This window comes from Mixophyes fleayi, chromosome 2 (assembly GCF_038048845.1).
Source record: "Mixophyes fleayi isolate aMixFle1 chromosome 2, aMixFle1.hap1, whole genome shotgun sequence".
Taxonomy (NCBI): Eukaryota; Metazoa; Chordata; class Amphibia; order Anura; family Limnodynastidae; genus Mixophyes; species Mixophyes fleayi.
In genome coordinates, this window is record NC_134403.1 from 244,424,680 (window position 1) to 244,447,761 (window position 23,082).

The window sequence follows — 23,082 nt, forward strand, 5'->3', positions numbered from 1 at the left end:
TTGCAATCCAATTTTTACCCTATATCCACTATTATCCTTTATTTTAAATTAACGGTCGTATCCCTGGATACACCTTTCCGCTAAAAATTTGTCTAACCCTTTCTTAAACATATCTATTGAATCTGCCATCACAACCTTCCCTGGCAATGAATTCCATATCTTGACTGCCCTTACTGTAAAGAACCACTTCCTTTGCTGGTTGTGAAATTTCCTCTCCTCTAACCTTAGGGGATGACCACGTGTCCTGTGTATGGTCCTTGGGGTAAAAAGTTCCCATGAAAGCTCTCTGTATTGACCCCTAATGTATTTGTACATAGTAATCATATCTCCCCTTAGACGCCTCTTTTCTAAAGTAAACATGCCTAAACTGGCTAACCTTTCCTCATAACTTAATGACTCCATACCCTTTATCAATTTTGTCGCCCTTCTCTGAACCCTTTCCAGTTCCAAATTATCTTTTTTATAGAGTGGTGCCCAGAACTGTACTGCATATTCAAGATGAGGTCTTACCAATGATTTATACAGTGGCAAAATTACACTGTCTTCCCTTGCATCTATGCCCCTTTTTATGCATGCCAATACTTTGTTTGCCCTTGCAGCTGCTGCTTGACATTGAGCACTATTGCTAAGTCTACTGTCTACGAGCACTCCCAAATCCTTTTCCATTATAGATTCTCCCAAATTAATTCCATTTAATTTATAGATTGCGTTCTTGTTTTTGATCCCTGAATGCATAACCTTACATTTATCTGTGTTAAACCTCATATTCCATTTAGCCGCCCAATCCTCCAGTTTATTTAAGTCTCTCTGTAGAGAAGCTACATCTTGCTCTGATTTTATTACCTTACAGAGTTTAGTGTCATCTGCAAAAATAGAAACTTTACTCTCTAAACCATCACCAAGGTCATTAATAAATATATTAAAAAGGAGTGGTCCCAGCACGGAACCTTGAGGAACTCCACTTAAGACCTTTGACCAATTAGAAAATGTTCCATTTATCACAACTCTCTGTTCCCTATTCTCTAACCAGTTTTCGATCCAAGTACAAATTTTGATTTCTAGACCCAGTTCCCTTATTTTGTAAACCAACCTCTTGTGTGGCACTGTATCAAAGGCCTTTGCAAAATCTAAGTAGACCACATCTACTGTCCTGCCCTGGTCTAAGTTCCCACTAACTTCCTCGTAGAAACTAATTAGATTAGTTTGACATGACCTATCCCTCACAAATCCATGTTGATTCCCACTAATAATTTTATTGCGTACCAAGTAATCCTGAATACTGTCCCTTAAAATACCTTCCAGTAGTTTCCCCACTATTGATGTCAGGCTTACAGGTCTATAATTCTCTGATTGTGATCTCGTCCCCTTTTTAAACAACGGCACCACATCTGCTATTCGCCAATCCCTTGGTACTGAGCCTGATGAGATTGAATCTCTGAAAATTAAGAATAGCGGTCTAGCTATTTCCGAGTTTAATTCCATAAGGACCCTTGGGTGTATGCCATCTGGACCTGGAGCTTTATTTATCTTAATATTCTTCAGTCGCCTTTGGACTTCTTCCTCTGACAACCAAGTATTAATTAATGGCATGGTTTCATTTCCATTTTTATGTATTACTCCTGCCATTTGTTCCTCTCTGGTAAATACTGAAGAAAAGAACGTGTTTAATATCTCTGCTTTTTCCTTAGTATCATTTATCAATTCACCCATCTCACTTCTTAGTGGTCCTATATTATCTTTTTTAATCCTTTTGCCATTTATATACTTAAAAAACTTTTTGGGGACAAAATACATTTTGTCTCTCCCTATTCCTTTGCATTTCCTGTCTTCCTTCCATTGAGTTGTTATACAGCAGCTTTTCCAGCTTAATTTTGTAGATGACACTAAGCTACATTGGGCTATTATCATGGAGCAAGCATGCTAAACTCAAAATCCCTATTGGACCAAATAATCAAAGTCTAAGATTGTGTGGGCTGCAAGAAAACTAAAAAGAAACAAATAACCATTGTCAGCACAAAGGGGTAAACAATCAACAGACTATCATAAATGTACTTGGACACCAACTTACCAAACGAATAATGATAATGTTTTGAGCACAGTCACCGATTACCAAGTGCCTAGCAGTTCCCCTGATTTGCAAAAGTGTACTGCTCTGAATGCGGCGCCAGGATGCAGAGCGGGTAGAGAGAGACTAGCAAAATCGGCGGACACATGTCACGTGACACTGACGGGGAATGTTGACTGTACTGACATGCAAACTGTTTTGACGTATTCAGTGAAATAAAATAAGATGCGGGCAGCATTCCACTTGTCTGCCAAGAGTAATGCGGAGCTGCAAAAAATCTGTGTTTGGGTCGCATGCAACCCGCGGGCCGTCATTTTGACATATCTGATTTAGACGAAATGGCTATCTTGACCCTGAAATTGGAGATAAAATATCATGTAGATAAATGTACTGCTGTGCAGCTAGGCTTTGGTAATAACTATGTTACTTACACATTAAATAGAACACAGCTGACAAAATTTGAGATAGAAAAATTACTTAGAAAAGCTAATAGGTAAAGAGCATACAAATGACAATACATGTACACGATACAAATAAAGTCTTACCATTGCATAAGTCACTAGTTAGACCACATATTGAATATGGGTGCCGCACTGCAAGAAGTACATAGGAGGACTCCAGGGGATCCTCATTAATAATGGGAGTAATGGAAGGGTTGCATTCTAAACAGAGCTTTGAAAACTTGGATTGCTTATTGTTGAAAAAAAAGATGCCTTGGAGATGACCTAACTAATGTGTATAAATATATCCAAGGTCAATACAAAGGTTTGTCTAATGAACTTTTCTTATCAAAGACCTTAAATCGGCAGCAGAATTACTTGCCAAATGAGGTGGTGATGGAAAATTCACAAATATAATTTAAAAAGATTGGATTGCAAGAAATGGTATCTTTAGCTATGACTAGTAGAGGAAATTTGGGGGTGATTGATCCAGGGAATTTATCTGATTTTATTGTGCTCAGTAAACATTTTATCTTCCCTATGTGAGGCTATATAAAGATCTCTTGCAATGGGGGTTTTATTTTGCCTTCCACTGGATCAACACAATTAGGATTTATGGAGTTGAACTTGATGGACCTGTGTCTTTTTCAACCTCACTGTGTAACTATGTAATAATAATATTGTTGGAATGCACTGTTGCAAACCAACTAAAAGCGCAAAATCTGAGCGGCCCGGGGGGCCGATGCCCCCCTGCCTCCCGGCCCAGCACGCCCCTGCCAGGGACCCCCGCAAGGGAGTACGGACTCCGCTGCAAGAGGCGTGCAGGTCGTGGCCCTTGATATCAGTGAACTGGAGAGGTGTTCAGGGAGGCAGCAGTGAAGGAGCACCAGAATACTGGATGGAAGTCTGAATGCAGCAATGCACAAGGTAGTCAGCAGAGTCGGGTTGAAACCAGAGAGACCATCAGAGCCAAAATCAGATGCAGGAGAATGGTCAGGAAGCCGAGTCAGAACCAGGAAATCACTCTAAGCCAGAATCAGGAGCCAAAGGGGAAGTCAGGAACAAGCCACGGTCAGAATCCGAAAGAGCAAGAGTTTCACAGGAACAAACGCTGGAGCAAGGCTGAAGACCAAATACCCTGGCACCTAATGGTGTCTGAGTGATCTCTAAATAGAGAGAAGTGTTCCCTGATTGGTACTGCCATTTTCGACGGAAAAACGCAACCAACCGCTAATCAGGAAAATAGTGTCTCTTGTCGCTATGCGACATAACGCGATGCCCTGCGCAAGTGTGCGGAACAGAACTGGGAAGCGTCTCTTATCGCTAAGCGATGGAATACCACGCTCTGCGTAGGCATGCATATAGAATGTTCCGTCGATATAGAACGGGACGCGGTCATCACAAGGGGGCAGGCGTCCATCTAGAGGCAGAAGCAGGACGGCGCCTGACAATAGGCAGCTGGGAGCACAGCACAGAAATTCAGGGGAGCCAATCAATGGGCAAGTATTTTTAACCAAGTTCTTTGCATATTCTGTTACCAGACTCTTATTAAATAGAAAACCCTTTCAGTGGAACATTAGATAAATGGGAAAACCTAAAGAATTCAATGGTTGTCCTGCCTTGCCTCTAGATATAGGAACTTTCCTGTGAACTTCTTTGTTTCCTGTATTGGAGAGCCAGCTCGCTACTTTTTCATTTCCAAAACATGCATTCTGTAAGCCATTCAATCACTTCAGTAGAACTCTATGGAAGTGCTAAGGACAGTCTGAATCCTCCAGTGCTGACTATACAGTAGAAGGTCACTTTGAAGAAACATATAGAGAGAAATCAAAAATGTAAAGTAATTTAAAAAAAAATATCCAATCAAATTCTCCATCATATAACTATGCCTAATATGTGTTAAAGGTATACATATTTGGTATCTGACTACATTGGAAAAGTAGCTAATCTAAAGTATGGATAAATTAACGGCTGATATCCTGACTTCTTTTGCCCTCTTACTCTTATTTAACTATATCCTTAAATAACTGGCATGAGACATAACAGTGGCAAATTTAAATAGTTTATATAAATATGGTGGTGGAGAAGAGAGCAGTCAGTCCGACGTCCGCCAGGCAAAGCCCAACTGTCCCAGCATTAACCATGGGCCCTCATCAACTGGGGGACAATCATTCAAACCCCGGGTTCAAGTGGGGGACAACCAATTAAACCTCGGGCACACATATCTACCTTAGCGGGACATGCATCCCGTGCTTACAGAACCCGACCTTACGCTGGGCTAGACGGAAAGCAACCACAGGACAACCCACAGGGGAGGTACATGTACCGAGACTATAGCTGATTCACTCGAAGAGAGGCGGGTTCAGTATACCCTCTACTGTAATATGCGCCCCAACCACTGGCCGTCGACAATACTGAGCTTTATGGCAAATCTCCATCCAGGATCACCACCAGCCGTGCCAGTATGCCAATAACTGAGCAACAACATGATAAGCATCCAGCCTTGCATCCGTGCTACCAAGTACCGCCAACCAGGGAGGGTGGGTGGTCATTGTCCGGAATGTAGAGACTGCTTAATTCTCCACACATCCAACTTATAGATCCTGTCTACCCCTCCCGAATGACAACAGATGGGCATACTTCATAGTTAACTATTAACTCCAGAGAATAATACAGTTTGAAGATACAGCCTCGGCTTTTACATTGCCTTCAGGCTTATATTTTATCCCTCAGTTCTTATTCCTGCACAGGATCATACAATATCTCCTGAAATAGGGATAAATCGCTTAGCCCATTAAGCTTTATGGAGGATAGTAATTGTCTGAAGTTCATGTGAGGCAATTAATGTATGGCATTGTGCGATTAAAGGAAATCATCGCACTGCATGGAGGTAAAATTGCTTGCCTAGTAGAGCACATAATAAACAATGAGTTAAAAAACAAGTAATATTTGTTATGAGATTAATAGTGAGATGGTGCTTCTGAGAGTAACCCATGTAGTCTAGCCCAAAACACTGCTACATGTATGTAAGTATGTAAGGTGTAATTCTACCTCATATTCCATATGGTATAGAAGTTTCCTCACCAGAGTATGAAAAAGACATTGCACAAATATCATTTAATAAGAAAAAATATGTTCTTTATATTAGATTAGAGACTCTTTTACAATGAAATTATTTATTTAGACACATTAGCATGTTATGTGCTTCAAACCTGTACAAACTACAAGAAGACAGATCAAGAAAAACAGTAACATAAAATGGAATATTTACAGTATATTATTTACATATTATTTTGTTTCATAGGATGGATTATGTACATAAACACATGCCTGTGAACGTTTGTTTGTGAAGAGGAATTTCTGATCCAGAGAGTAATCTGATTATTTTTGTAGACAAGAACACATTTTTTTCCCAGTGTGTCAAATTGAAAATGGTTAGCACAGGGATTTGTTTGCCTTTCCTGAACAACAGTGGGGTAATAGAGGAAAGCTTGAACTTTGTGGACTTGCCTTTTTCAAGCTTAATAACTATGCAGCTATGCATGAGGTTAAAAATACATCAGAAGAATGTGCGTCTAACATTGCCTGGGTTAATTAATGTTTACACTGTTAGAAACTGAGGCTCTTGTATTGGTCTGCTTCCTTTTTGTAAAGACAATTTTTAAGCAGATAGAAATAATCTTTGTTTCCCAAGAACTGCTTAATAATGAGCAAAATAACAATTAAAAATGATACTGTTGTGGCAATACTTATTTTAGAAATTATTATTTGAAGAAGTCTAGTTTTCTTTGATTGCAAAATTTTCTTATGTACCACACCTGGTATAAGAATTTGTTAGGTGTAAAACACAAGGTCATTTCCTTGGGTAGAAATAAAAATCACTGACTTCTTTTTCACAGAGAATTTAGCTGACACAACAATCACTAAACGAGAAATAATAGAGAGGGTTGTGACATTATAATATCTAGAGCTGTAATATGTGCACCTTGATTGTTTTATTTTAACGTACATCTGACAAGGGTGTGAGTCTCTTTGTATTCATACTTGATCTCCTGTTCTTCTGTGTGTACCCTGTATTGCAGTGGGTGGGGATTGAACAACCTGTAACCAATGACCATTGAAATGTTTGTAGCAGCACATAAGATTTTAGGAGTTGAGAAGTACTGTTCTTGTAGGGCAAATCTGCGACTGTGTGAGGATAGGGCCTGTGTTATGATGTGAGAAGGTGAATAGAAAAAGTTAGGAGGCCACGGACTGACATACATAGTGGGAGGAACGAGATTCTATGACAGCAAGAGTAGTGATGTTTGTGTGTAATTGATACAGGAACATTGTGATGTCAAATGCACTTCTACATGATACAAACATAATTATTATTATTATCATTTATTTGTTAGGCGCTACAAGGTTTCCGCAGCGCCACACATAGTACAAACAGTAGACTATACGGGTATAACAGTACAGAACAATAAACAAAAGTACCAATACTTCAGAAACTCCAGGCAGGCAGATGCAATAGACACGGAGCAGAAGAACGGGTAAGGAGACAGGAGGGAAGAGAGCCCTGCTCATGGGAGCTTACATCCTAAGGGAGGGATAAACAGACTAGGCACAAGAGGAGCCAGTTGAGGGAATGGGAGAGAGGGGAGAATGAGCGGAGGAGATGGGGGTTAAGTGGATGGTTGGTAGGGTTTGAGAAAGAGGTGTATCCAGCCAGGTTAATATGGTACTTAAGTGCTTTTAATTCTGTATGAATTATATGGGCCCAGCTCTTCTTTTTCTAAATGTACACATCACAGGATTCTATTATTACATTACTTGCCTATAAGGGGGTACAAATTACTTGCCTATAAAGGGGTACAATTGGTGTACTTAGGCAAACAGAAAACAAACTGTAACCCATGATCTTCATACCTCATGCAGTAAATATGCTCTAAACTTGATGCATCTGTTCTGTGAGTTTATGTGTTAACAATAGTTAGGTTTGGGAATAAATATTCAGACAGGTCATATTCACTGCTCAAATAACGTTTACTTTTATTCATGAATATACATTTTTAAAAGTGGTATCACAAGTACTTACTATGCATTATATGACTATTATTTTGCAGGAGTAAGATATAGTCAACAAGGAAACAGTGATGTGACTTCTTCATCAACAATTAATCACCATGGTAACAATGCCATGTTGACCAGCCAGTCTGTCCTCCAGCAAGTCTCCCCAGTGAGCTTGGATCCTGGCCATAACATGCTTTCACCTGATGGTAAATTGGTGAGTACACCTGGCCTATTGTAACAGCAGTGCTGATAAGATAAGAGAGACAAGCAAGCAAAATACACAGTATTCTTTTTTTTAGGTTCTCACAGGGTCAGAAGTAAACAAAGAATCATTGTACACTAAAAATCTTGAATGCACAGTTTGCACTAAAAAGCAGTACTCTGACCCACTTTAAGGCCTTTTTGAAGCTGACCAACAAATGTAACAAAGAGCTGTTCACTTTTTATTGATTAAATACCTTACAAAGTAGAAAAGTGGGTGGAACAGTGTTTGTTTTTCCTTGCAGATGACATGCACATTGATAAAACTGGCTCTCCTAAAGCCTTCTCTTTAAAGGGGTAGGTTAGGTATAGACAGGACAGATTCTTTTCACTGATAGTAAAACTACTTTCCCTTTTTCTTTTCTAGTCATTTGTTTCTTTATTCAGCACTCAAAACATTTTTGTTTCAGTAGTCAATGCAGAGATGTCAGCCATGTTACCAGTGAGATAATAATCTAGTCAAGGTTTAACACCTTATTCGGTGAAAACAATTTTTGATAAAACAAGCACATGTCTTTAAAATACCTGTACAAGTTGATTATATCACTGATGACATAAACATGGCTGATGTCTGTCAAAGTTATTCAGAGAAAGGGATCAGAGACCACGTGCAACTATTAGTCTAACTGTTCAAAATTGTAAATGGTTATTATTATCTTTATAAAGCTCTGAATGTTACATAGTTCTGAACATTATAGCGTTGTGCTCAGGGGTATCATGATCCAATATTTTCTTTTTCACTGATGTGTCTATTTTATGACTTTGACAACATTATTTTTAACTCATTGTCTATGAAAATGCACCTGACACTGGGATTTGTGCTAGGCAGCCCCCCCGGAGGTGGACGTTTGGTTCACTATAAGACAAAGGGTTTTGAAATGAATTATATCTACTTTTGTTAAGAAGAATGCCTACAAAGTTACTAGAGATGGTACCTGGTCCCTATTAGATTACATAAAATGTATTTCTAGACCGCATCTCCATGCTAGAGAAGATGCGGTGGCATAGGTTCTTTTCTGCTCATATGGACATCCTGTCCTAAAATTGTGGCCTTTCGAGATGGGATCTCAGATGGCCTCAGTAAACTGACCAACATCTCCATTATTAAGAACCCCTGGTCCTTCCTCCTGCACCTGCCAACAGCCTTGATAAACACACAGATAAGATAGCTGTTCAGATTATCAATGTTTACAGACGTTTGGTAGCCTCCCATTGGAAATGCCCAGATGCTCCCTCTTTGAAACTGGTCCTCAGCAAACTATGACACCCTGGCCACAATGGAAAAAATGACAGACTACCTCAACGATAAACCCCACAAATTCTACATTTTCAGCAGAACCCATTCCCAGGATACCTCCCCCAGGGACTGTCAGACCTGATGTTCTAGTGTTCTAAATGAGTCAATTAAGTGTCTCCATTAGTACTCTTACAATTTTGGAATTTTTATTTTCCAAAGGAAAACACACAGATAAAAATATTATTTAGAAATTGCATTAAACAGTTTCTCAATCTTTACAGATCTCTGTTTCTGGGGGTGGACTACCACCAGTGAGCACCTTGACAAATATTCACAGTTTGTCACAGCCAGTTCACCACAATTCTCAACAATCGCAGAACCTGATTATGGCACCAATTTCTGGAGTCATGGCAATAACACAAAGTAAGTACCTATTAGGTGGATATGTTTCATAGAATTTATGAAATGAAAATCTTACAAAAAACAGATTAAATTTCTGCCCTTGTTTTGGAGAGATACAAGAAATGATAATAGTTGAGCAAAAGAAAAAAAACAGTTTTTAGCGTTTAGTTTCAGTTACAACATCATTTGATCATTATATGAAAACAGATGTAGCCATGAAGTCTTAATTTAGCGCATACTTGCCTACTATCCTGGAATGTCTGGAAGGCTCCTGAATTTCCCAGAGGCAGTGCTTAATGACAGGATTTGCCACATCAGGCTCCACTCCTGCTGCACGGTACCGTGAATAGCGGCAAGACCCCCTCCCACACTTGTCACCTGACGTTCCCTACTGGAGGTCCTAAAAATTGTCAAGTATGTTTTAGCGTAGTTAGTATTCACATTATTCTATAATTTAGCTCTGTGGAGAATATTTCCTAGATTCGGTCACATGCAATGTAAAGCTCGGGATTGAGTCTAGAGGTCAGCTAAAAGTTTTATAGAATTTTATTTAATCGTTTTACATGTTTGGTGCTATTATGATGTTATGTTAAAGGGTAGCAATTAGAGCATGTTGTTTTAAAACAGGCACAGTCCTGGTAAGACAAAAAAGTTTTAAAACACCTGCAGCAGAACGTCAGGTTAACACTGAACAAAACATATTTTGCTTAGATATCTGGACTTTTTCCATTTATTTCAGGTATATTATTCAGTTCAGAAACCCATAGCTAGCTTTATTTATATATATATATATATATATATATATATATATATATATATATATATATATATATCACTGTCAAAAAGTAGTTTTAATTGCTCTTTAATTTATGATACTGACCATAGGCTTGAAAAATGGAGACAATGGAAGCACAGTAGCGATATCTTTAAGGTGAAATATATAAGTGTTACGTAATCTAATTTATCAGAGTTGAAATGTTAATACTCAATCACCAGAACATAGATCCATATTGTTCAGTCATGTTGGGGACAAAAATAGATGCATGAAAACATTAATCATTTTGTGGCGTTCTCGTTCTTAGATTTAAATACCACTCAGGCACAGAGTGTCCCTGTCATCAACAGTGTTGCAGGAAGCCTAGCAGCTTTACAGTCGGTGCAGTTTTCATCACAACTGCACAGTCCACATCAACAACAATTAATGCAACATTCTTCTGCTCATATGACACAACAACCATTTATGGCTACAATGACTCAACTTCAGAATTCACACAGTAAGTAAAGTGCTAAAGTAATGTTGTTTGACATTTTACACATGATTTGGCCTTTGGTGCCTTTGAACTTTATCTATTTCACTTGTCGACTTGCTTGTATCTCTAATAAGATCAGTTTATTCTTGTGGTATCATGAAAGGGAAACAGGTCCTATGAATTAGGGCTATAACATCATTAAACCTAACAAGCTGGGAAATCTCAAGTAAAAGTCCATATATCCACAAAGATATATGGGTTTTTTTCAGGGACTGTTGATTTTTCAGTGGAAATTGTTGGTTACAAAATGTAAATTTGAAATTACATTTCAATAAATATAAAGAAAGAGAAAATGTTTCAATATATAGCTACATCTGCTCTCAAGACCAGTGCAAATAACCCTGTGTCTGTCCTGTTACTTCCACACCCAATGCTTTGCTTACCACTGTAAATAGATTTATGGCTCCAATGTCACATTATATTTACTTGGGTTAATACATAATCTCTACAGATTCCTGCAATATGGAATCTGTAAAGCCATTCAGATCCCTGTTTCTTTGCATTTGGACTGTCCATGGACTGAAATTACCATAAAGGAAAGTAAAATAACCTCAGCGGTAAAATGACACTAGTAGAGGAGTTGTAATTGGTAATAAAAAAGTTAGTTTTTAAATTATTCCCATAATGATACAAATTCTTTAGTCACCTTGAGTGTCTGCAGCCTTCAAATGATCACTTTTGTTTTTCCTGTGCCATAGAATCTTTAATTAATGTTATTTAGCTGTCAATAATTATTAATATGTTTAAAAAAGCAGATTAGTAGTCAATAATATACAATGTAAAATAAAATAAAATACATTTCAAATAAAAAAATAATAAATATTAAAAAGAAAAAACATGTGAAAAGGAATGGACTATGTGAACCTGTAGGTTCTTTCCTGTCATAAATGTTATGTTTCTGTATACATTGTAACATTGCGATTTTCACTGGCTTTTTAATATTTAATAAATATTGTTCTTGTGTTTTGATGTCTGCAGTGTATGCACACAAGCATGAACCTCCCCAGTATTCACACACATCCCGCTTTCCTTCAGCCATGGTGGTCACAGATTCCGGCAGCATCAGCACATTATCGAACATGTCTTCCAGTAAACAGGTAAGCAAAACAAGATATTATAGATTATAATAGGTTTCACACTCTGCTTTCGTTATTTATATTACTAGTTAAGTTAAAGTCTAAAATAGAATTTGATCTCTCAATTCTCTGTATAGTGGAAGTTTCATTTTTACAAGTACTTTAAATGTAGATTAGAATGGAATCACTCTGTTAGGGTATATACATATCCTCTGTGCTCCAGCACGGGCAGGTGCACTCCCATATAGACAATGATAGGGGAACCACAGTGTGCTTTACACGTGTGCAGCATCAATCCCGCTCTCCTCCTCCACTCACATGATGGCATTCCTGTAACTAATAAATAACTCTATAACCTACATAACCCCTTGTGTACCTATGAAATTATATTTAGGCAAAATGATGAATAAATGCTGCAGATGCCGGTGATGCTGCTATTGGGCAGTATATGCTTAGTCAGCATGAAATAGAGTATGAAAGTTTATGTTCATGTTCCCTGTAGCTTTCTTAGCTGCAATTGGGAGGTGGAGTAGATTTGCTATAGGCAGAGAGGTAAGGTGTTCCATAGGTAGGACACATCAAGGAGAAAGGTTTAAGGTAAAATAGAGTAAGGAGAAAAAATTAAGAACAGATATAAAAAAAAACATATAGTAACTTTTGTCCCAAAAAATCTTGTGAAGTCATACTGTATGTAACAAAAATTATTCTCGCATGCACAGATAATGTGCCCTAAAAATTAGAGGTTTCAAGAACCCTGGACAGAAAAAAAAATTAGATGCAGAAATCTAGATTTGAAAAGAAATACAAATCTAACCACAATCTGCAGTTAAACAGTTTCAGAGACTCCTAACACTGTCATGGAAATTTTCAAATAAGACAAGTTAGAGTAAAACTCACTACTTAAATTTTCATTAGTGGGAGCTTGGGGCATAAATCGAACCACTGTCTAATTTTGATAAAATATTGAATACAGTCTTTATATACCAATTTCATTACTCAGTTGTGATTGAATCCTCATTGATAAAGTTACCCATCAGGAACAAACAGGCTTTATATAAGAAATGTACTAATAACAGACACCATTGTGGGTGATAGAGTGTTCATCTCATTGCATGTTGTCTTTTGTCTTTTTCCCAAAGCTCCTCAGCTGGACCCATCTTTATACGTAGCCCAACTTGCTAAAGTGCCCAATAATGGTATTTACTGTGCCACCTTTCATTGTTTTGTCATGTGTATTTTATCTGGAATTGTGTAACTAAAGTGGCAAAATGCACGAATCATGGGCGTGACTAGACATTAGTGGGCCTCATAGCAAAATTTGACAAGGGCCCCAAAGTGCTGCCAAATGGTGAAAAATTCACATATACATAAGTACTTTTGGCAGGGAAGGTGGGCCCCTCTCAGCTGTGGTCCCCATAGGAGTTGCATTCCCTGCATCTATGGTAGTTACACCCTTGTATGAAATAGAAATTTTAGCAAAAGTACCATATTTGAGGAAATATTGAGATTTTAAGCACATTAGACCAAAATAATTCTATCAATTTCCAGAAGCCATGTTGCACTGAATTATAAATATGTAACTAGTGCTGCTTCACTAAATATAGCAAATACAAATATTAATTGGACAATTTTGTCTATAGTTTAATTTGCAGCCTCACAGTAATTTGCAATAGAAGATACAGATATAATTGCCACGTCGGAATTCATAACCTAATAATTTAAAAGTGTAAAATTGTGATAAGCAGACATTGTGCAACATTGAGATTGGCATGTAAAGTGTACTAATAAATAATGTTGCCATAAAAAGTAAAGACAATCTAATTAAACCTTAATCACGACATATTCAATGGAACAGTAATTATTGGTAGTTATGACATCCTAACGGGCAGAATCGTAATACACTTGGATTAGATAATTATGTCCTGCATCTGTAGGGCTTGTTTCAACAAGCATCAAAGTCGGCTTGGGCAAGATGAATAATTAATCAGGTTCGGTTAGGGCTGAGTGCCCACCAGATGGATTGATAAGACCTTTCAAGGAAATAGTATTCCACGGAGCCTTGATGTGCTTGATTGCCTGACTGATTATGATTTGTGGGGTTAGATAAATGTTTTTCTCTTGACTACAAAGAGTGGGAAATCTAAAAAAGAGCTAACCAGGAGTACATTGAATTACATTTTCATTATTGGCTTTGTCAGACAAGGGCTACATTAAACAAGCCATCCGTTAATTTTTCAGCTTTTTTTTTATTCAGACTGTCTCTTAATATTTTTGGGCATTTGGCCAATATAATATTTGTTATAAATTTTTAGCCCACCAAATAGTCATAAAAGACTATACAGAGTTTTATTTTAGTTAATGTCCAAATATTTACCTTACATTTTACTGACACCTTATGTTTGTATCATTGATTGTTTTTAATCTTAAACATAAAGTATCAATCCATAATTACTTGTGTCTACCCCATATCCATATTTCAAAATTTGGCTATGAGAAGACATCATCTATGAGCATGTATATTTTGCATTCCATCACAACTAACTAAGTGTAGCGCTGTTGTTATATTGTGTCTCCAGAGATTGGGAATCTCTGAACCCAAGCTGCTCCTATTAATGTCACACTAAGTAATTTGTGAGCACAGGATTCTTTTGAATAGCATCTTACATTTTACTGATACAATTAGAAGAAAGGACCGATATAAATATTGGACAGTTGCTGTAGCTAAAGGAGATGTCTGAATCATCATTAAAGTCTTACAGAAAAATGTATCAACTCTGATGTGAAAGGTAATGCTCAAATCCCATCACATGCTGCCCTCTTCCGCCAGGCATACCGCTGCTTCTCTCTCTCCCAGCCGATGGTGTTAAATGTGATAATGTGAGGAGTACAAAGCCCTTTAATCAAATACATTGTAGTAATTTTAGTTTTGCATTACAGTTTTTAGAATGTTCGATCCATATGCTTTTATAGTGGGTAAACACATTGTGGAAGCCTATTCCACTAGTAATGCTGTATTTGACAAGTGTTTCCAATTGTATTTTTAATATTGTTAAGAAACACAATCACAAGTGGGTGCCAAGTTTAATACATGCTTATTCATATGCCCTCTCCATTCATTGTACCCTTCACTCTTAGAATTGTAAACTCTTTCATCTTGAATACTACACATATGCCAAAAACGTTGAGTGTACAGTATAACATTTAAAATGTACTTTTAAATAAGTTTGGTTTATACAGTGTCCTGTAGCTCTTAATGCAATGGTGTCAAGTTAAATAAAATGGAATTCAATTTTATTTAAAGTATTTAATTTGTATTAGGTGAGTTGCCTCAACAAATGTAGAATCATAATTGATGGTTACAGGTATACAGAGGTAAATATTGTGGAAACATGCTGAACACTACCATAGTTTTTAGTCTGTGGCATGCCAGTAAGTATTAAATAGATAATCATGTTGGCTAAACCCAGTCATGTGCATGTGGTGACATATTAGCTCATGTAGTGCTCAGTCAGTGTAGTAAGCAGATGACCACACACACATTGAGGGCTTTTGACAATTTTTTTCCTTAAAACTCCTATGAGATTTTAATCATTCTCAATGATCATGGAAGACCGTACACACGGTGCTTTCAGACAGTTGGAGCTAAGGTGACCAACAAAATTGTCTTGTGGGTAGCTGGCGTTAGTGTTTTGGTGGGTGAAGAGAACATTTTGCTTTCTAATTAGAATCTACCTGTGGGAAATGTACCCCAAGTGGTACCTCAGGTGGAGTAAGTGGGTCATTTTACATGATAAATGTAACTAAAAAATGTTATTAGTAAAGAATAAAATGTATGGGAGACTGGCCAAAGTAATCCACACAATAACAGTTTTGGATCAAATTAATGCATGCAAACTGATATGGCTATGCTAGGACCAGTAATTTTATGTTGTACCTGTTTGTTTTTTGCAGTAGGGTACTGCATGTAACTAGAATAAGGAGACAGTCCCTTCCTCTGACTATAAGTTGAGTTGCAATTTTCTGTTTGAGATAACTGTAGCACAACCTTAGTAACAACAACAATAGTTCACCAATTAATATAACATTCTATTCCCAGCATTTCTGGCAAATGCCTGTTCATACAATATATTTCCATTTGTTGGTGTAAAGAATCTGTTGCTTTCCTTAAATACCTCTGTTGCTTGAGGTTTGAAGATTTATGGTTATAGTACTGAAACTGGTTTGACTCAAACAGAACCTAATGAACATAGTAAGATTCCACACAGGATTTCATAAATGTGCACATTCTATGTCCTTCATTAGATTACATTAACTACTGCAATCTCATACTGTCTGGCATGGTTTTAATTTTACACTGAAATACTAGTTAGCAAGTATTTATATGCTGTGTGTTGGCTCGATAGTGTTGCATTATATTGCCATTAATATAAAAAAAACATGTTCACGAGTTTACCATATTATCCTTCAGATGCACAAATTATATAAGTAATTATATAAGTAAATACTAGGGGCAAATTATATAAGTAAACACAAGGGGATAAAATTTAAAGCGGCGCTGGCAAGTTTGCCTTTACAAGCCATCGCCGCTTTAAATTTTAGCTGTAAACTCGCCGATTTCAGGCGAGTTGAAAAAACCGGACTTTCATACATTTACCCCTAGATATTATTTATTTAAGGGTCTACCATAGGGTTTTGGTGTTTGGTGTCATATTAACTTGCTAACAATGTTTACTCTTCTCAGAACAAAATAGACAAGATTGCAGTTTTATTCTTCACGTTTGATCTTTCCATTTGTCTCTCACAGTAAATATTACAAATGTTACTTCACAGAACCCTATAACAATAAAGTTCTACACCTATAGCTTCTTCTATATCTTGGAAGTGTCCTCCCGCTACTTGTTCAGATCTGCTGATTGTACTTTTGTATCCTTCTACATGCTTACCTATGTATCTTAGTACTGTAGCTAAATATATATATATAGTTAAGGGCAAATGTCCATATTTCATGGCCAAGTAGCACTGTCATAAAATGCATTTGCTGTGCCATAAAATCATTTTGCTAAATTAGGGTAATTTATCACAATAAAATATAGATTCAGAAAGTAAGTCTTTTTTTCTTTCTCCCTTGCAGTGTCCTTTGCAAGCCTGGTGATATCCTGCCAAATGTATCTTCCTTTTGCATAGCAAGATGAACAATCACATGAACATCTCAGTGGTAACATCTAGGACTTTCAGATGTTGCCAGGAGGAATTGACTGAAGATCAGTTTCAGATGCTGGCTGCATGTACTTGAGGGCCAGAGTCTCTGATCAAGGTGGAAACGCTTTAGAGATTGATACTCTGTAATCTCCACCATAATACTTGATTTTCAGTCTCCATCTCAGTGATTTGAAGACCTGTGTGTTTTCCTCAATATCATGCCCCAGACATGACATGGAGATGGAGTGTGATAAAGTGCAATTACTTATTTGTAAGAGGAACTACAAACCCATGAGGTGCATAGACTGCTGCTGGAACAGTGCCATGAAAACTGGAAAATCAGGAGCCGAAAATTGTACACAAAGCTGAACTGAGCCATTGTAAATGTTGGAATAAAAAAGTGAATGATTGCCATAGAAGTTAATCTGTTGAATAGCTGTAAATTGTAAACAAAGTGCAATTATTTTGTACATAATGCATAAATATGTTTGAGCTTGTTTAAAGGGAAAGGTCAAATATTCATGTTAAAAGCAAAAACCTTTGATCAATATGCATAAAGCCATGGGATGAATTTGCAGTGTTGCACAAAAACTGTATTCCGAGGTTGTGTATTGCATTTAATGCAGTCCATGGCATGCTGTCATCATTGGGACCTGTATGTGACTGACATAGGGCTTCCTAGCAGACTTCTACTCTAGCCTTTATGTTTATTCTTCTGTTTAGTCAAATGTTTGTGCAGTAGGACATTTTTCAAGATAAATGTACACTGAAGAGGAAAACATGACAAAAGTGAAATATTTTCCCAGTGACAGACACAAATTTATAATCTGAATAGAAAGGACAGACCAATGTATAGCATTAAAGAACAACAACTTTTACTTATCTATGACAACCATGTTGCCCAACAATGTAAATACTGATGTTACCATATTCTTTCCATGTGATTTTTTTTCACTTTTATTACTGTTATATCACTGCCTTAACATTATTCATTATATAAACTAATACCATTAAAAAAAACGATTCTCATGACAGGAAATGGTATCTTTAGCAGATAGCAACCTTAACCTGGAGTTGCTGGGGAGCTAGCCAAAGTTGAGTTCAAAGTTTTCTCCCAAAAGGATGGTAGTAATTGAAGGAACACACATAAGAATAACTTTACAAATGTGTACTTTATACACATATATTCTTTTGATGTACACAAACACAATCTTATAATATTTTAATTGTTTCTTCAAAATAGTGGAGTCCATAGGTCAAACAGAACGGCTGCCTGTTAGTTACCATATAAAAAAATCAAAACTATTTTAATATATTTACTAGTGATCTAGCTGCCCGTGCAAAAAACTTGCAATTCAACTCTTCTTTTGTTAATAGTGTTTAATCGAAGCAAGTTTGTCAATCTGTTATGGGAATGGAAGTGAAAAAATATATAATATTAGTTCCAGCACCTGTGATATATCTTATCACAGGTGCACCTTATGATGGAAAAATTGGAAATTGTCATACATTTAAAAAGCAATTACATATAACAATACTTGGCTCCTCATGACACATATGAGAAACCCTTTTATCTTTGTGTATTACTAATCTTTCAGTCTGTCATATAGTGTTACCCCCAAGCATTCTCAAATTAGGTTAACTATTTCTGTTCGAATCTATGTTTAGATTAGAACAGTTAATTTCATGCTACCCAACCAGTAACAAACGTTAGATTCATTAGTTTTTGCTCACTGCAGTGGAGAACAGAAGTGAGTTGTCATGTGACCCTGTCATGTGACCCCCAGCTCTCTTGCCTCATTGAACAAACTAGCACCTTTATAATGTTGTCTTTGGAAGACTGACAGTCTATACAGACCATCAAATTAGTACATTGGAACAAAGGTCAACGAGAAAGGAAGGGGAAAAAACAAACATCTATACATCACTGGGCAAAGAAGGAACTAAGATTTAGGATGTTTACAGTTGCCAGTTTCAAACCCTAGCAGAGAAATAATATACTACAGATATGTCAATTTCATGATAAACAGTATTATTTAAGATCTCCTTATGATTTTACAGTGCATTTGTAACTGTTCAATATAAATCCAGTGTATGTTTTAAAGGATCATTTGACAATGTTTTATATGCAGCAGTATTAATTTACTCTTTAGGTCTTTTGTTTCATTGTAATGTTTAAAAGAATATGTGTATCCAATGATGCTCAAACATAGTGTTCACACTGGATAAATTCTTCCCACTACAGATATTTTGCAAAAATGCTTTCTTACCTGTACTAGAATTAAAAAGAACAATTTGACAAAATGTCGGCCCACCAAATTACTGCCAAAGATCCAGTCCTCTATAGGGAAGGAAGATTTCACTTGATGATTTCTTGTAATATATTATTTGTTTGTAAGAAATTGAAGCCAATCTTTTTTAATCATATTTATATTTGTTGTAAAGTCAATTTTTCAAGTAAACCAGAAAGATGTATAAATGCTATGTGTTGCCTAATTTTTATGTTTGCTCTGTAAACTCTCATATTTATAAAAATCTAGATCCAGTTTAGATATAGATCAGGTTGCATTTTTTCAAGTATGTAACAGTTAAAAATGAATAGAAAATAAAACTAGTTTAGTTTCGTAAAGTTTCACCACCACAATACATAATACCACTCATTGTGCGGGATTACAAATCTTTGAGAAATTTCTACCAATTAGAAGGGATGTGATGTGATGGGATTGGATGTTTTATCTTAAAGGTCCATAACGCTGAAAGACTGGGGAAGAAATTAGGATTTGAATGGTTACAGCTGTGATCTATGATCTCACTCAGATTAGCATAGAACGACTTTATTTTTTGTATCTAATTCTTTATTTTGTTGTTTTAATTTGCTACCAAAAGAAAATGTTTCTACACACAACTCCACAGAACCACCACTCACAGACATCACTATTAGAAGACACATGGAAAGTTAGCATAACCCATGACCACGGCCAAATGCCAGAGCCGTAACTTAGAATTCTAGCGCCTGGGGCGAGAAAGAAAAATGCCGCCCCCCTAGCCCTCAATTTTAACCAAATTAACCTAAAATATTGCTAAATTGCGCCCCTCTTCATCGTTGCACCCTGGGCGGTCGCCCCTGTCGCACAGCACTAGTTACAGCCCTGCCAAATGCAATGCTTCGCCTACAATTCTTCTTTAAGAATTCAATGAAAACATTAGTGGTGAGGGAACTTATTATTTCTTTGACTGCTAAGATATTTTTTTCCATATACAATTATATCTATTTACATTAGTATATGTATATAATATCCAATGTCCAGTTTAGAATTTTTAAATCTGTATTGTTATTATTATTTGTTGATTAACGACTCCAAAAATCTGCAGAACAGCAGCTTTCCCCCAAGACACTCTTACGTTAAAATTTTTCCTTGCTTACGTGAGCCATTTACAGTGGAAATCATCTGCTAGACCTAGATTTATGCTATCTCTATGTACAGGCTATGAACAAACACCTATTATCTAACACCTTCTTACCATCAAATCTTCAGGACACCAGTCCCTGTCCACACTCACACTGATATCATATCCTGTCTCAGTGATGTCATACTCCTTTCCAGTAGACTATGCCCCAAGCTATTGTATTTTCAGAAGGTTATCTGAATCAGATAAGGTTAGTTGAATCAGAAAAGTCCTTAATAAATTGTTTTCATTCTCAATATATACATAAAAAACAATTAAGATACTCTTAATTAAAGATACAGTTGCTCTGAATAGCTTAGTGCCTTGCATCAATCAGTGCACAGAAATATATTAGCAGTGTGCAGAATGTTCAGTGTTAAAAACTTGCACTCACCAAATGTGTCTGAATACAAAGCATTAATGCAAACCCAACAATAGACCGCAGTCTCACTTGTGAGAAGCAGGTAAGTAAAGGCAGTGTATGATAAGGAGTTTGTGGACAACCAATCTCCCAATGGTGCCTGCACTCAGCAGACCTCAATCAGGAGCCCCACAGACGTCAGCTGTCACTGTGTCTCATAGATATTCCATTGTAATATGACAAATATTGTTACAGTTGGGAGCGGTAATCAAAGTCTTCAGAAAAGTCTGAAAAGTCCTAGTGCACGCTGTTTAACTGGCTAAATTTTATATAAACTGAGCACAGATTGAATTCAGCTACAGGATTATAAAGACAGATAATCAACTGGAATGTGAGAACATTAATATGTGTATGAAAGTTCCCTCCCAATTGGTATATTGGTAATGTTTAAAATGTGGAATAACATTCTGCATAGTTGACTGTATATGAATTCCTAAAAGTGTATGAAAGGACTGAAATGACATTCAAACACTAAACGGAAAAGAATTAAAAATAGATTGGTGAAATATATAAGTATTAAATCCCAGCTAACAACAGGGTTAATTTCTTTATCTCACACAGTTTTTAATTTATTTTTGGACATTGGGGGCCTATTCAGTGGTGGAAGTGGGGGCGTATATGGTGGTATGCCATATAGTCACTTCTCCTATACTGGCTTCATTGTAAAACTATTTAATTCTATTCAGTTACATTTTTCATAACACTGCTTCTAAATTGCTACATTTCCACTTCGACCACTAGGGTTAATGCCAAATTGAACCCAATTTGGGTGTAATTTATGGGCTAAATATGTGCATGTAAAAAAAAAAAGGTATTTCAACCCATATGCTGAATCAGACGCACCCCAACAGCTGCTTAACTAGACGTAGACATTTGTGGGACCCATAGCAAATTTTTGTATGGGTTCCCGTGTACCTCCCAATGTTGAAAAACTCACATATACACAAGGAGTGTTGACAAGGAAGACGGACCCCGTATTCCTTGTCACTATAGGGCTGTGAGCCCTATAGCAACTGCACTCCCTGCACCTATTGTAGTTATGCCCTTGCATCTCAAGATGCATCCAACTCTGCATATGTAGAATATACAACAGGTTAATAACAGGTGTGCTTGTAAGTGCAATAAAACTTTGTAAACATTTGTTTTCATAGGGAAAAATATTTGCTATTAGGCTTTATATAATACAGCAGATATAAACTTAATTTTTCCGCACGCAAGAAAGTAAAACATTTTTTGGGGGAAATATACACAAAAAATCCTATAATATATGCGCAGCCTATGAGGAAAGCACCCAGTAGCTTCGGAGGTGAGATTGCAATCAGACAATCAGAAACTGTTAGCTAGTGCTGTTAGCTACATTGGAAGTCTCTTTCCCCCTAGTGTCACACCTCTTCAGGCGCAAGCATGTGTAAGCATGCAACTCAGCATAGGTATAGATACTTGCAAGTTTTTTGTGGGCATGCGCAGAGCAAAATCACGCAAGTTACACTATGCAAATATATGTTCAACTCTGCATCAGGCCCTAAATTCCCAGAGTTGTCTGCGGATCAGAAGAAACACGTTTTTTGTGACATTACTACTTCACAAATTACTAGTTAGCCCAGAATGTAATATTCATATAAAAAAATAAGAGCTTTAAAACTGAAGTGAATTTTCAAAGTCATTAAACTGCACGTAAATTGGTTCTGCATACTCCCGAAGTCAATAAGGAACAGATCTAAAGATATGTGTGGTGATGACTACGTGTGTAAGTTTACTCTGCTCTACTAGACCAGACACTGCAGGATACGTACAATACCTATGTGGAGTATACCATCTCAAAAGAACTCACAGGAAAAAAAATTAAGCAATTAAAGTTACCTGTCAATAATATAGGCATTTATGGTTGATTATAAATGGAAATTTTAAAAAACATTGTTTGTTTGTTTTTTAATATATTTTATTGCCTTTGGAAAAACATTTAGTAGACTGTCCTTAATGTCTACTGTGCAGAAAATAAATTTTTACAGTTGTTCCTGATTGCAAACACATGTTTTAGCATACATACTCAGCAGTCGGCACTAGTATTATGGCATACTAGATACGGCAGTAAACCAGTGTACTTCTGAGTGCACCTGAGTTTGACTTGTACGTGGCTGCACGGGAATGCCCTTATAGTATATTGCC

The 23,082-nt window shown here is 36.8% G+C and overlaps 1 protein-coding gene across 1 annotated transcript in view; it reads left to right on the forward strand.

The window, feature by feature from the left end:
- The window catches only part of HNF1B (HNF1 homeobox B), a 56,150-nt gene extending 36,640 nt beyond the window's left edge, over positions 1 to 19,510 (forward strand). The window contains exons 5-9 of the mRNA XM_075195723.1: positions 7,617 to 7,777; positions 9,343 to 9,484; positions 10,546 to 10,737; positions 11,752 to 11,870; positions 16,981 to 19,510. Of these exons, the coding sequence (XP_075051824.1) occupies positions 7,617 to 7,777; positions 9,343 to 9,484; positions 10,546 to 10,737; positions 11,752 to 11,870; positions 16,981 to 17,001 (635 nt within the window). The 3' untranslated portion in view covers positions 17,002 to 19,510. The remainder of the gene's footprint in view (positions 1 to 7,616; positions 7,778 to 9,342; positions 9,485 to 10,545; positions 10,738 to 11,751; positions 11,871 to 16,980) is intronic.
- Positions 19,511 to 23,082: the final 3,572 nt, after the last annotated feature.